General features: G+C 35.9%; 1 protein-coding gene across 4 annotated transcripts in view; it reads left to right on the top strand.

The window, feature by feature from the left end:
* Positions 1 to 14537, top strand: part of LOC120511302 (cytochrome b5 reductase 4) — a 31125-nt gene extending 16588 nt beyond the window's left edge. For all 4 annotated transcript variants that reach the window (XM_039728144.1, XM_039728153.1, XM_039728135.1 and 1 more), the window contains 6 exons: positions 6292 to 6432; positions 7603 to 7755; positions 8353 to 8503; positions 11359 to 11445; positions 12830 to 12994; positions 13915 to 14537. In XM_039728144.1, the coding sequence (XP_039584078.1) occupies positions 6292 to 6432; positions 7603 to 7755; positions 8353 to 8503; positions 11359 to 11445; positions 12830 to 12994; positions 13915 to 13969 (752 nt within the window). In that variant the 3' untranslated portion in view covers positions 13970 to 14537. The remainder of the gene's footprint in view (positions 1 to 6291; positions 6433 to 7602; positions 7756 to 8352; positions 8504 to 11358; positions 11446 to 12829; positions 12995 to 13914) is intronic.
* The last annotated feature ends 500 nt before the right edge of the window (positions 14538 to 15037 follow it).

Here is a 15037-nt window from a genome sequence, read left to right as displayed (position 1 = left end):
AACATCTGTATCTACAGATATAAGGTTGTTCTAAGGTTGTTTCAGTACACTGCATCTTTGTAACTTGAGCTCAGATTAAATAAGACACTTAAAGTCATGTGTGGATATTGAATCCAGCTCTGAATAAACTGGCAGTACACTGCATCTTTGTAACTTGAGCTCAGATTAAAGAAGAGACTTAAAAGTCATGTGTGGATATTGAATACAGCTCTGAATAAACTGGTGTGTCTACAAGAAGCAGTAAATGTTACATATGTGGTGACAGAATAGTATGAACTTGTTGCAGCACCAAAGTGTACTACAGTGGTCAGTGTGGGTTTGGGTTTTTTTCAGCTAGATTAAAAATTTCTGCACAATTATATTGTGTAATATAACCACACTCCTGATGTTATTGCAGTCACCTAGTTTCTCAAAAGCCCTCTTGGTCTTCTATCTAATAATGCTCAAAAACTGACTGTTGGATTATAGTCTGCCTTATTATGTGTGAAAGCAAAGCTGTGCATTTTTAAGAGTTAATGAAATGTTGCTCACCATGTTGTACACCTCTTACTGGCCCTCAGTTATGCTACATGGGCCTTTAAAATTGAGAGATTACTGTGGTACAAAAAGGAAGACTGCAGAAAAGCTCATCTCTAGCTACCTTTAGCTTATGTGGAATTGAGAGTTTAAGAAACTGTTGAGTCATCCACTTTAAAATTAGATTTTTCTATATAATCCTCTGTATCTAAGGGGTTGCAGCCTGATCTGATGTTGTACACTGTTGGTCATTTTCTCCCTGCTTACCACTTTTTGTGATTATAGAAAACAGAAAGAGAAAATAATCTGAAAGAACAAGAGATATAAGATATAGTGGCTTTACAGATCCTTTGCAAATGAGGAAGGTTAGATGCAATTGACAAAATACATATTGAGCATTAGTAACCAATGCTTTCTAGATAATGTTATCTTGTAGCACTTTTTTTTTTGTAGTGTATTTTCTTCAGTTTTTGTGTTACTAGTTCTTTTGGTAACTTATTCTTTCTAATGTAAATAATCTTTTTACCTGAAATGATTTCAGTTTGGTGGCAAGGCTGTGAATAGTGAATGTTTATGGGAGCACTATGTTTAATTAATTAGGATTTTCTTGTCTTTGAGATTTTTAGTATTTCTGTGTCTATTGACCAGTTAAAACACTTCCATTGTATTCAGAGCACAGGAAGAAGGGCTGAAAACCAGCTAAGATTGACACTTGAAAAGTTTATGTCTTTATGATTTTATGTCTTTATTACTTGTTGATATGAAAGCATTCACAAATGAGTTTGTAAAGGACAGGTGTGTAACCACTACATGTGCAGAAGCATCTACACTTTATAAAGTTATATAATATTCTGCAAAAAAGTGATAAAGGTCTTTGTCAGGAAAAATGACATAATGCAATAATGGTACGGAAAGCCTATCATAACTTCATTGTATGAAGAAACAATTAACATAAGCCCCTACTTTTTTTCTTCATAGGCTGGGAAAGTCGTACTCCCAGATAAATTGCTTATGTACTTTCAAATTCCTGCTGAGTTTATACTAACACTTGAGCCAGTGTATTTCAGTTAATTGGAAGGAATGAACAGAATTGTTGAATTTCCTCAAAGCTGAAGAGGAGGTTTTTTCAAAATTACTGCAATTTCAGTTAATTGCATTGTGTCTTAGGATGGTTAGAAGATTTGGAAGAATATTCAATACTGCTTCTACTCTTTAAGAAGGATTAAGTGCTTAGTTTTCTGGAGAAATAATTATTTATAACCCACAGTATTGCATAGAAAACACAATTCAGTATGGTTAGATTGTCAGTGTAGGGGAGTTGGTGACATTACTTTTGGGTAGCTATTGTGAAACTGGTCATTAAAAGTGTAAACAAAAGCTTATGGTTATAGGGCTGGCATACTGTGAAGTTTAAATGCAGTATAAAACATAAGATAAAGCTTTCTTATTAAAACAAACAAACAAAAACACATACTTTTGGGTAGCTATTGTGAAACTGGTCATTAAAAGTGTAAACAAAAGCTTATAGGGCTGGCATACTGTGAGGTTTAAATGCAGTATAAAATATAAGACAGAGCTTTCTCATTAAAACAAACAAACAAAAAACCCAAACCCCTAAAACCTGACCCCTTCCAACCAACCAAAATATCATATAGCACAATGATAGAGTGCAGGTTTTTATGTAGGTATTAAGATGTGATTTTCTTGTTGGTGCTTTTTCTGGGAAATAAGGGAAATAAGCCCACTCATGAGGGTGCAAGCACATAAATGCAGTAGCCATATGCAATTAAAAAAAATACATGTTAGTAGGGATGACTTGGGGGGTGTGTCTGTGTATTTTTTCCCATGGATAATAAACTGCTTCTTCCTTCTGAAAGTTATTCTGAACTTTTACTCAGATTCCTGTTTTGGAAAGTACAAAAACACAAAACCCCTAAAACCTGACCCCTTCCAACCAACCAAAATATCATATAGCACAATGATAGAGTGCAGGTTTTTATGTAGGTATTAAGATGTGATTTTCTTGTTGGTGCTTTTTCTGGGAAATAAGGGAAATAAGCCCACTCATGAGGGTGCATGCATATAAATGCAGTAGCCATATGCAATTTAAAAAATACATGTTAGTAGGGATGACTTGGGGGGTGTGTCTGTGTATTTTTTCCCATGGATAATAAACTGCTTCTTCCTTCTGAAAGTTATTCTGAACTTTTACTCAGATTCCTGTTTTGGAAAGTTATCTAATTACTATGTTCTGCTGTTTTAAAGAGTGCAGCTATTGGCAGATGTTCAGGAAAGAAACAAGGTGCTGTTGCCTCTGAGGGCTGAAGTGGGATGCAATTTCCTTGTTTTGTGCAGTGGTTTTCATACAGATCAAATGGAAGATCTTAGAGGTTTTTTGGTTGGAAGTACCAGAAGGGAGCAGAGTGCTGCCTCAGCGTTTACTGTGTATCAGCGAGACTGACGCTGTGACCAGGTGCTGTGTAACCAGGCAAAGTTTAGAAGATGTTGATTCAGTGGGAACTTTATTTTGGGAGGGGAGAGAGGCCATCTGGGAAGAGCATGGCTGGCCTTGGATAATATGAGATAGCTTGTGAAATTAACTGAAGCATTTGAGAGTACTGATGATTTGATGATTAGCAGTGAGGGTTCATGGTTGTCTTAACTCCTGAGACTGGGCTGCTGCTGGAAGTGGTAGGAAGCCACCTTCCTTTAGCTGTGGTCTAATCTCCATTAGCAGTACTATCTATTAGCATACTCCGTTGGCAATCGTACTACTTGAGGCTCCATAACTAAGTAACCTCAGCAAAATAAAGATTAACTTTAAGCTGGTTGGTGGGCATGTTTGGGTGGTAAATGCCTGCTGGGAATGGGGTGGAATTGCTCTACTTGAGATGGGAGGGAGGTGGAGCTATTCATCTTTTTCCCAAGCCAACAGGCTAGTGTTGCCACTGCAACATCACTAGGATTATGACTAGTAACTAAGAAATAAGAATTGTCACTGAAGTTTTATCATTGAAAAAAAGCAAAAAACCTAATTAAGGAAAAATTCTTAAGTTCCCTTTCATGACAAGGAAGAATACACAGTACGCAGAAGGGTGACACTCTCCAAAAGCTATCATTATCTGTACAGCAGCTGTGTTACTAAAACTGAATTTGTATGCCTATAAATCAAGGTGCTGTAGTTTCTGATTCCAGCAAAGGTGGAAGCTGAGTTTAGACAGTGATGTCTCTAGCCCATAATTTGTATGTATTGTTTTTTTGTGGCAAGCCTTTGGTAGTGAGGGGCTACAGGGCTGCTTCTCCTGGACCAGGAGCTGCAGTGCTGCCACTTGATTTCTGCAAAATGTTTAATCAAACCTAATCTCCTCACTGACTACTTTGGTCACTTTGAAAAATTTGGATTTGGTGCTGGACAATGACATTGTGATCAAAATGGAGAGAACAGTTGTTTCTGTATAGTAGCAAATCATATGTCTTTGGTATCTGACAGTAACGTGGCTTTGTGGGTTGACAAAACCAACTGTTTAGCTTCAGCTTGCTACTAGGGGCTAGCTCCTTTTGTTGAAAGGCTTTTCTGCTTTGACAGTTATTTTTGCTTGTGGCCTCCGATTTTATAGGAATGACTAATAATGAACTAATTTTAGTTAATGTAGCAAAGACTATGGTCTAAACTAGAAGTTTACTTAGAAAGTTTTCAAAAGTTAAATTGAATGAATCAGGACAAAAGTTCTGTGTGGCAATTGTGAAGATAGGTGTATTAAAAATAGGGAGATAAAGGTTATTTATGAGAAAAAGGCTGGAATTAGTCAGGTTGGAAAGGTGAAAAAATTGTCAGGGAACAGTGAATCAGTTGATGAATCATTTTTTTAACTTCTTTCTCCACGCCCAAATATGTATAAGAGTATTAGCTGATGAGTGTTAAGGGTTGCATTACCAACCTCACACATCCTTGTAAGCAATTCTTAGGTCTGCAGAATTGACAGCAGTCTTGGCATATTTATTTGACTACTGTACTTTGCAATCCTATTGTGTATTGTTTTTCAAAGGAAGGATAAAAAACAAATTTCCACAAACTTTTCATAATATTTATATAGTTGGAGAGATGCTGATGTTTTGTTTTACTTCAAGATTGGTATAAAGTAGAATTACTGACTTCTACTTTTTCAGGGCTTTAGGCATTCTTTTGATTCATCTGAAATGCTTGTTCATTCAGAATAAGGGATTTGTAGGATGTTAGATGAAAGATGTGATAAAATCTTAATAAAAAATAGTTATTCCATGTCAGAAGCTTTACGTCATGTTTCTGCAGGCATTTGTAGTGGATAACTCACTAGTAGCTATTTGAATAATTTAGGAAAACCAGTGTATGCAGAAAAATGCCAATTGTAGACTGACTTAGTTGAAGGGGAGCTCTGGAAGTCATCTGATCTAACCTCCTGCTCAAAGCTGTTCAGTCAAAGTTTGAATACCTCCAAGGACAGACTCCCTCTGAGCTTCTGCCCCAGTGTTTGACCAGAACATCCTCATGGTGGTTGGAATTTCCTTTGCATCTTATCCTGTTTTATGAGTAGCTTAACTATTCATGTGAGCAACATGAGTATTTTTCAATAACATGAAAAAAAGGGGGGAAAAAGTGGCTTCACTGAAATTGCTCCAATGTAGAGTGTTGTTAGAAGGGTGTCATGCTCAAGTATTCTCATAAATGAACTTGCCAAATTTTGAGAGGCTTTACATAAAAATATCCACTGGGACTAGTCACAAATGCTACATTGAAAATGGCAAATGACATGGTGGCGTTATTGTAGGAAAGTGGCTTCTTCTCTCTGCCTTTTTTTTTAAATTATTTGGCTTGTTTTGGATGTATGAAGTTTAGATAATGCTGCTCATGGGATTTTGTTGCTTGTTAGCTCTCTTTCTTTTTTTTTTTTTTTTTAATTCTTTGCAGACCTTCCTAATAGAGTACCCAATAGCCCATGAAAGTTCCCTTGAGTTAGAAACCTGTTTAGGCAGTGTGGTGCTGTGATCACACTGATATTCCAGGTTGGAGCTAAAATACTGCACTGCTGAAACAAAGGCCTGGCTGAAAAATGCTCTCCTAAAGGTAGAGGAGAAAAAATTACTAATGAGCATCTTCTTTACTGGAGGCTCCTATAAGCTCCCTGGAGCTTTCTCTTCTCCAAGTTGAAGAACCCCAACTCTCTCAGTGTATCTTCACAGGAGAGGTTCTTCAGCCCTCTGTTCATCTTTGTGACCCTTTTCTGGACTTGCTCCAGCAGTCCACATCCCTCTTATCTTTGGGACCCCAGAGCTGCACATGGTACCCCAGGTGAGGTCTCACAAGAACAGAACAGAGGTGCAAAATCACTTCCCTCAGCCTGCTGGGTGGCTGTGGGCAGTCTGTTGCTGAGGAGTGTGATGCTGTGCTGGATTCTGTTTCATTTGCATCCCATCAGCTGTTTTTGGTCTGCTTAGGTGTGTACCCATGCTGTACTTGTATGGGAGTTCAGTGCAGGTGCAATGGGGTACAAATGCTTCTGATAGTTTTTGGTGCTCTTCTTCTTATTCCCAATCAATAACTCAGAGGCTCTTAAAATAACATTATAAATGAGTCCTTAGTCCAAAATTATAACAATTATTATAAAATAATTATACAAGAAGCATCTATCTATTGTCTTTTTGTAAGTATATAGGGAGATACATTTGTCTCTCTTATTGAAAGATATATAATAACAGAATGACAGGTTGAGACTTAACTAACAAATAAAATGTTTTTAGGACTGTTCTACAGAAAATGCAAGTTGGTTTCTAAGACAGAAGTTACCCACGACACCAAACTCTTCTGCCTAATGTTGCCTAAGGGAACACATCTCCGTGTTCCCACTGGACAGCATGTTTACCTCAAACACATCATTGCAGGTAAGAAAAATTGAGAATGTAATAATGGATATATTTACATAAATCCTTTTCATAGTGTTGGGAAAAGGCCAAGTCCATGGCCACTAACTCCCTGATTGTTGTTAGCAAGTCTCTGCTTCCAGGATCACAATCAGTACTTAATAATGAACTGACTGGATTAATATTAATGGAAAGCTAATTATTGAGATGGCTGGCATTTACTGGTGACCTTATTGTCTCTACTGCCAACTCTGCCTTAAAAAAAGCCAAAGCAGTGCTGTTGTTCTTTGAAGTGTGTGAAGGTTATTGGGTATGTCTTATGTATCATTAGTCAGTTCCTTTCAGTTTGCAGGTATTTTGAAATGAGGAGGGTATTGTTGCAATTTTTTGGGGTTTTTTTCTTCTTCTGAGGGATTTATAGTAGTCATAGTAACACTGCTTTACACTCCAGTTGTGCAATATTAACAATAATGTGAGATTATGAGAGGAATGTGTCTTGAAAAATCAGCTTTTTTCAATGTGCTATTCTTCAAAATTTTATAAAAGTGTAGAAAACATAAGGTCAAAGAAATAGCTAGTTTATTATTTTGAAGGGTACTTCTTAAAATTTGCATATTACTAGTTACACTGCTCACTGTACTTGGATTGCCTATATATGGTAGATACTTCTGAGAAGAATTTTTAAACATCCATTAATTGAGAACTGTTTTGACCTCCTCCTCCTCCTCCTCCCTTCCTAATTCTTTAGTAGTGTCCAGCTCCTGAGATATTACTGTCATTATACAGTAGCTTTTTGAAATTATACTGCATTTTGAAAATATACTTGTGCAGTATTAAAAATCTGCTGTTTAAATTTAAAATAAATCAAGCTGTGGTACTTGAAAATTAATGAAAATGTTTAGATTTTCATATTCTTTGGGGATGACTCAAGATCTTTTCATGCTGTGCCCTGAATTGCTAAGTAGCGTGGAAATAACATGCTCAAGTTTTTAATTGGAAGTAGAAGGCTTCCAGTTCTGTAATAAAAACTGGTGCAGTGGAAAGTAATAACTTGAGTAAAAGCATGGGATGGTTTTATTTTCATGGTCTATACAGGTTATTTATTTACTCTTTGCTTATTTTTGTATTTGTAGTATCTGGATGTAGAGTGCTTTTCATATTATTTGAGCTGTATTTCTGTCTATTCTCTAGGGACAGAGGTAGTAAAACCATATACACCTGTGTTGCCTTTTTTGCCACTGGATTTCCAAGAACCACCTTGCCATGATGGTGTGCATCTATATTTAATGATTAAAATTTATTCCCATGGACTGTTCACACAGGCACTTGACCACCTGCAAATTGGTAAATATATGCTGGGGGGTTGTGTTTGGTTTTGCAACAATTGCATTGTTTTTAAAGATTCACTGTCTGAGTATTGTGACATTCTGATTGTTTACCTACTTAGTCAGGACTTACTTAAAATTTTTAAATTATATTTTCCATTTCCTGAGTGTAAAGGCTTGTCCTCTCTGTAACTAGGAGTTGTCCATTACAGAAAGCTCTCTCCTGAGTGATGTATGTGAACTGTATCACACATCATAGTTGATGGCATTGATGTCATATGCTCTGGGAACAACTTCTTTTGCATAAAGAAAGGAGGTCCATTTTATGGGACTCAGGATGCACTTCCTTTTCCATTTCAGATACAGAGGCAGATTTTTAACACTGACTTTGCAAATGTTTGTGTTCTCATGGTGTAAAATCCATCAAGACATAACATTTTATTTGTACATCTCTTCTTTTAACAAGAATGATCTCTGTGAAGTGTATAATATCTTTCTGAAAGAAATCCTAATATTACAAAGATGAAGGCAATATGAAATGGCCTTTAAAAATCAGAATGTTAATTAGCTTGTTTTCATCAAATTAATGTTTACTTTTTAATTTTTTTAAATAAAGGAGACTATATTTCTGTCAGCAATCCTGAAGGCAGCTTCAAGAAGTCACAACTTCAAACTTCAGAAGATCTCCTTTTATTGGCAGGAGGGACAGGTTTCACACCAATGGTTAAGCTGCTGAATTTTGCTCTGACTGAAGTTAGCTGTCTCAGGTATGTGGACTTCTTGACACACAAGCTTCAGTGTTAATGAAACAGTTAACAAAATAAAATGGTATGAAAGCATTTTTCTTCAACTTACACCAAAAACTGGCATGCTTTAGGGAAGAGTCTGTCAGAGGCTGAGGCAACTTCTGCTTATTTGCTTGTGGGCTGCCATCAACATAATGGACTGATTTGCATTTTAAATTTTAGTTGCGGTACAAATGAGCTCACTGAGTAGAAACTTTGAGGAGTTGTTGGTTTTTTTATTTATTTTATTACCTTCACATTTGAGTGTCTTTTTTTAGTATGGAGATATTACAATGTGGATACTGAGTTTTGGACTGAGGAGGGCTGCAACTGTTTACTTATGGCTTCTCTCTGATCCATTGGAATAGTTAGCTAATGGTTTAGCTAATGGTTTTCACCTGCTAAGCAGCAGTAACACATTGTTCCCAGATGAGTTCCAGTTTTCAAAGAAGATTTATATGTCACTTATGTAAGTACAGCATTAAGTATATTTGAATTCATGAAAATCTGTGTATTGCATATGCCTTCTGTACTCTAAAAGAAGAAAGAAGAACTAGTAGAACTAGTTGCAGAACTAGCACTTCTGTATTTGAAACATAGAGAGATTAATTGTACACTGATCTCCATACTAAAGCTACAAAGGATGACATAGATTGCAGAAGTTTGTTTCTAAAATAACAGACTCTAAATCCAGACACTGTTCTTAAATTGTTATATTTCAGCAGTTACCTATAATCCTGTTTGTGAGCAGAGAGACTGTACTGTTTGGTTCTTCCAAAATTTCCTGTATTGTTGGTAGCAGATAAAAAGTGGCTGACTGGCTTTGTGACTGGATTCTTTTTAATCATCTGACAAAGTGCTTGGGAACACATTTTTAGCTCTTTTCAGCACAATTTCATATGAGAACTCAGTGTTAGTTTAGGGTGCAGCAGCATCTGTTTGCTCACTAGTCAAAGTGAATGAATTTTTCCTTCTTGCTGTGGAGGCTGGTTAGGTGCTGGAGTGACTTGAACTGAGACAGGTTCTATCTATATGTAGGCTCTTTAAGGCTTTGTTTTTCTGACTGTTGTAGGCAATTTGGTCCCTTGCCCTTATATTTGCTCTTTAGTCCTCAATTTCTTTTTTGGGAAAGTACTACCAGACTGTCTTTAATATATGTATCTTTATCTGTATGAGATACATATGTGTGTGTATGTATATATATATATGCAGTATAAATCTGTTTGCATAGAATGATCTTACTTTGTAAAGTAACTACCCATAGCTTGGATTTTATATGCTAGGACACAAATTGCAGAAAGCTGAGGAATAATCTGTACAAGGATAGACTTTTCTCTTGAGGATGCCAAAGCAACCTCTGTCTGGAGTGGTGGGTGAGTGGTGCTGAACCACTGTGAATGCTGGAGAATCTTCAGCTTTCCTGGGCAGTATTTGCTGTAATGGGCTTAGATAATTGGATTTTCATTCTTACTGTCTAGACAAAGTCTGCCTATTATCTTGTAAGTCTATTTCTTGCCTACTGTAAACTGGTGAAACAATTTGTTCCCTTCATAGCTGCACTGTCCTTTTGTGCATCGAGTCATGATGCTTTTTCTGCAGCCTTGTTTCCTCTCTTACAGGCCAAATTGTATTTGGCCAAGGTATTAACTATAAAAGAATATTGGTGCTCTATGCTTCCTTTTTCTGATGAGCATTTTTTGCTCCTTTTACTGGTTGTGTATAACTGCAGTCAGGTAGGTACATTCCTTAAAGAAGACTGAAGCACAAAGGCACTAAACACTAGGTAGGGTGCTAATGCTCTTCTCAAGTATAGGATGCTGGTAATCTATTCTTGATTCTCCTTGATCATTGCATCCTTGTCTCCAGCTTTTCATTCCTAAATTACCCCTCTGTTCTCATACTCACTTTTAATATAGTGTCCCCCTTTCATCATCATTCTTGTTTGGAAGGTAATTTTTTAACTTTCTATCTCCTCTTCTTCCTCCATTTTAAAATCCTTTAAGGGGTCTCCAACTCCTCTTTCTGAGCAGTCTTCCATATGACCTTGCATGCCAGTGTTTTTAGTTCAGTAAAATCTACATCCCTTGAAGTAGTTTCCAATATTTTAGATTCACTCTCTTTCCTTACAAAGGGCTGATGAAGCTTCTTAATTGTTATCTAAATTTTTGTCATCATTCTGTCAACCAGCTTTTCTTTACTGGTGGGGATCATATCTAAATTTCCACTTCTTCATTTTAGTTGTGTTCTCCCTTATTTCCAGCAAGACTGTGGCCAGTTTTGTCCAAGGTTTTAATTTTCTCTTCTTTATTGTGCTGAATACTGAGCAGAACTGCAGCAGCTACCTTTGTCTACCCTGGGGAGTACCAGTAAGCGTGTCTCAAAACATTATTCTCAGAATAATTATTTTCTACTTTTGTGCCCATGAGCAAAATGCATGGCTTTCCTATGCACTTTTTATTGACTTTTCCCCCCACCTGAGTAACACTGATGTTGTGGTACACCGTGCCACCATTTGGAGCACTACTTTAGTGTAATGGGCTTTATTTTCATTGTTTTCAGAGAAGTGGGCCCTGGGAAGCTTGTAAAGGTTCCAGCACATTCTAGTTCCTGAATAAGATGATTTTAGTATTTAAAGATGGAGCATAGCTGATTTGGGGCTTTTTTGTCTATACCAGGCACGTTTTTCAAAGCTTGTTCAGTGTGCTTTATTTTGACTTATAATGCCTCTGAGAAAACAAAAAAATATAAGTAAAAGGTTTCTGTATGATGCATTAAGTTCTGATTCTTTAACAGAAAAAATCTGCAATTAATTTTCTTTTTTGTTTTGTTTTCTTAAGGACAGTGAAGCTGATCTTCTTCAACAAAACTGAGGATGACATACTCTGGAGAAACCAACTAGAGCAATTAGCTCTTAAAGATGAAAGGTAATTAAAAGTTTTGTGGAGAACAACTTGTAACATCTCTGTGTACAGAAGTAATCCTGGGGATAGACTAACTTCAGCTTTGCCATGAGGACAGATTCTGATTCTGTAAGATCTTAACTAAGAATATGATGAGAACTAGGGAGTGGAAGGAGATCCATTGCTCACAGACACATAGCAGAAGCAATGTTGTTATGTTCTGTAGTTCCCATGGGAAGCCAGGGATTTGATTTACAGTGTGTAATAGATGGTTATTGGAGATATGTTAGATGAGATGATTTTTAAAGCTGGGAAGCTTTTTGATTAAAAAAATTTGCCTTAGCCTTAACTATCGAAAACGCAGTTATGCAAAAAGGAGCACAGAAGAGAGAAGGATAATGTACCCAGGAGAAACATTATGAATTTAGAGAAGTCTTCTAAAAATCTTTTTTGGTGTCACTGGTTATGAAAATGTTTATGTAGACATTCAAAGTTTAAATAGGCTCATTACTTTAATTTTTTCTTAATAATTGTTGCATTTTGCCCTCAATTACTATGTAATTGCAGATTAAAATGCAAGTAGTGCACATGTAATGTTGAATTAATTCAACAGTCCATCGTTCTGTCAGGAGACATAGGATTATCAGGTTACCCTTTAATTTCAGTTCTCTTGCTGTTACCACAAAATAAATTATCACTGCTTAGATTTTATGTGATAAAAAATATGTTTTGTTTATGGTTAATTCTTAGTTGAATTCTTCCTCAGTAGAAACCACTTGTTCTTTCACAACACTGAAGTGAAAGATCAATACTATTTCATGCCCTAGTGATGTCTGGCACATTGAAAGCTTTGTAGTCTAGACATTGTGCAAATTTACAGTAAAAGCCTATTTTGCCTTTCCATAGGAGCCCCAGATACAGAAGTGCTTGGTTTTTACTATTCTGTTAGTGAGTTTTTGAAACGTGAGTTTTTGAAAGCAACATTCAGTAATGAGTATTTTGTTATTACTGAAATTGTACTGACATTTTCATGAGTTTGGCCAGGCATTCTTATCTCATTGCTTGTGTATTGAGCTACACCAATGTTTGTACAAAAGTGCTAATGGAGCAGTAAAATCTGTGCTTAAGTATCTTAAGTGGTGCCAGCTTGGTTTTTTGTAAGGTGAAATAGAAAGTTGGAATTTTTAACATTGAAAGATTTGGTTAAATAAATATGCAATATTGGAGATGATTTGACTGACTTGATCCGTAGGAATGACTAAATACATGTGAGATCTGATACTGCAGTGGGGAGCTGAGCAGAACTGGAAGATAATAATAGGAAACATCAATGTCTTGGTCACTAGCATTTAGTGTAGCAGATTTCTAATCAGAAGTAATATTTATGAAATATTCTTCTGCTTTCCAGGTTTGAGGTTCAATTCATTCTTTCACAACCATCAAAAGATTGGGTAGGTAAACAGGGGAAGATTTCTCCATCTCTTCTATCTGAGTTTGTGAAAAGAAGTAGAAGAGATTCCAAAGTGCTTATCTGCATCTGTGGTCCAACACCTTTTACAGAACAAGGAGTACGGTGAGTATTTTAAATAATGAACTGGAAAGTGAGAAATTTTTTAGAATTTGATCACCTAATCACCTGTAGTGTTTCTGATTTGGTAGTCTTTAAAAAAACAGCCTTATGTTGTCTGCTTTGTAAGAAAATTTTCAAAATTAAAACAAACAAAAAAAGGAATTTTAGAAAGCACCTTGCACCATACTTGAGGAGTATATTTATATTTATGTGTAGCTAAGTAAGTATCAGCAATATATGAGTTTCATAAGTGTATTTAGTACTTTGTCCAGAACTTTCTAAAACCAACTCTTTAATGGTGACCTTTTTTGCCCAAGGTTTTAAATGCTGCTTTTAATTTGACATTCATAGAAAAGTTGTAATAATAGGAAATAAGCTTTCTTTGTTGGGGTTAGCTTGATAAATTAAGTCACAGAAGTTCAAAGCAGTTGTTCCATTAGAAGCACTTTTCTCAATTATTTTTAATATATTTTAATATATTATTGCATTTATATGTGTCTGTACCTAGTATTTTATCTTTTTTAATGTATGTTTTAAGATCAAAGGTCCTCTAAGTTTCTCTTGAAATTTATTGATGTCCAGCTTCAAGATAGTGAATCAGTATGATGTCATTTGCATTTCTGCAATCCTACTGAAGTCAACGTGTATCGGCCAATAATTATGCTGTCTCTTGAGAAGTCTGAGAAAATTCAGATTATATCTATATTTGTTTTTAGAAATTGTTTTCATCACCCACAAAGTTTATGTAGTGTATCTGGGCTCCTGGGCATTGATTGTTTTCTAAATGTACTTGCAGGGGTAAAGTTGAATGTACATGTCTGAATAAAAACAGGGAAGTGGTGCTGAAGTTATGCTTCATCTGTGTCTGTGGTGGGTTTTGAGTTCCAAATATTAATATTGCCAACTTGATTTCTGACTTTCAGATATCTGAAGGACCTTGGATACTCCCAAGAAGAGATACATGCTTTTACTGCATAAACCCATAGGAGGATATCATTGTTTGTTTGTATAATTCAGTGTTATTTATTTGTCTTCATGAATTTAAATAAGTGAGAAACAATTTTGTAAGACTTGAAATTTCATTCTTGGTACCAAACTGTTTCTTGGAAGAAGCATATCTTGGAAAAGAAGTTTTATACTGTGTCTTATCTTCTTTTTGTAAATATTTTTGCTAATATTTAAGTCATCCAGGGTGTTAATTTATTGTAGAGGCAGGCAAAAAAGTGTAGTATACATTATGTCGGGTGTTTCATGTTGTTGGTTCATGAGAATTCTGAAATTTGCAACAAGCTCTGATAAAGGTTTTGACTTGATAAAGCTTATTATTTCTTACTGTAAAAAGTCCAAAGAGCAATACTGTCTGAAATTAAATATTGCACTGTAACTCAGGTAATCAGTCCTTGAAAAATTTTCCTTTTCATCTGATGTCTCTATTTGACTTGCAAGTGATCCAGATACATTTCTGGCTTTGTAAACAAAGAAGAAAAGTACCTTTGGTAAAATATAAAATTTACATCAAATAATAAAAAAAAATACTTTTACATTACTTCATGTATTTCTGCAAAATTTTTTGTATTTTCATTTAATGCTATAAAGAAAGATTTCCACAGGCTTAGTACTGCAGCTGAGAACTCAAAACAGAGCCATGGAGTCTTGGTGTCCCACAAAACTTCCCATGGGACTAATGTCAGGCATCCTTTGTTGTGACACAATCTGAAGACAAAAGCATGACAGCACAGATACCAGGGTCAGGACCACAGAAATATCTAAAAATATTTGACAGGTTGCACTAGTATCAAGTGAGGTTATTTCCATCAGTGTGGTTTTTTACACTCAATTATTAAAAATGAGTTGTCATGAGGCAGTAATCTGCAGCCTGATAGTATTTGGGAGAAAAAAGCAGTAGAGCAGCTACTCCCCTTCTAGATGTTGTCATTAATATAGGTAGGTGTTGTTTTATGTGACATCTAGTACTGTTTATGTCTTCCTGTTGTGTTGAATGGATATTTCTTCCTCCTAAGAAGCAAGACTTGTAGTTGTGGCATT

This window comes from Passer montanus, unplaced genomic scaffold (genome assembly GCF_014805655.1).
Source record: "Passer montanus isolate IOZ18808 unplaced genomic scaffold, ASM1480565v1 scaffold11, whole genome shotgun sequence".
In the NCBI taxonomy this organism is placed as follows: Eukaryota; Metazoa; Chordata; class Aves; order Passeriformes; family Passeridae; genus Passer; species Passer montanus.
This window is presented reverse-complemented; position numbering and strand designations above follow the sequence as displayed.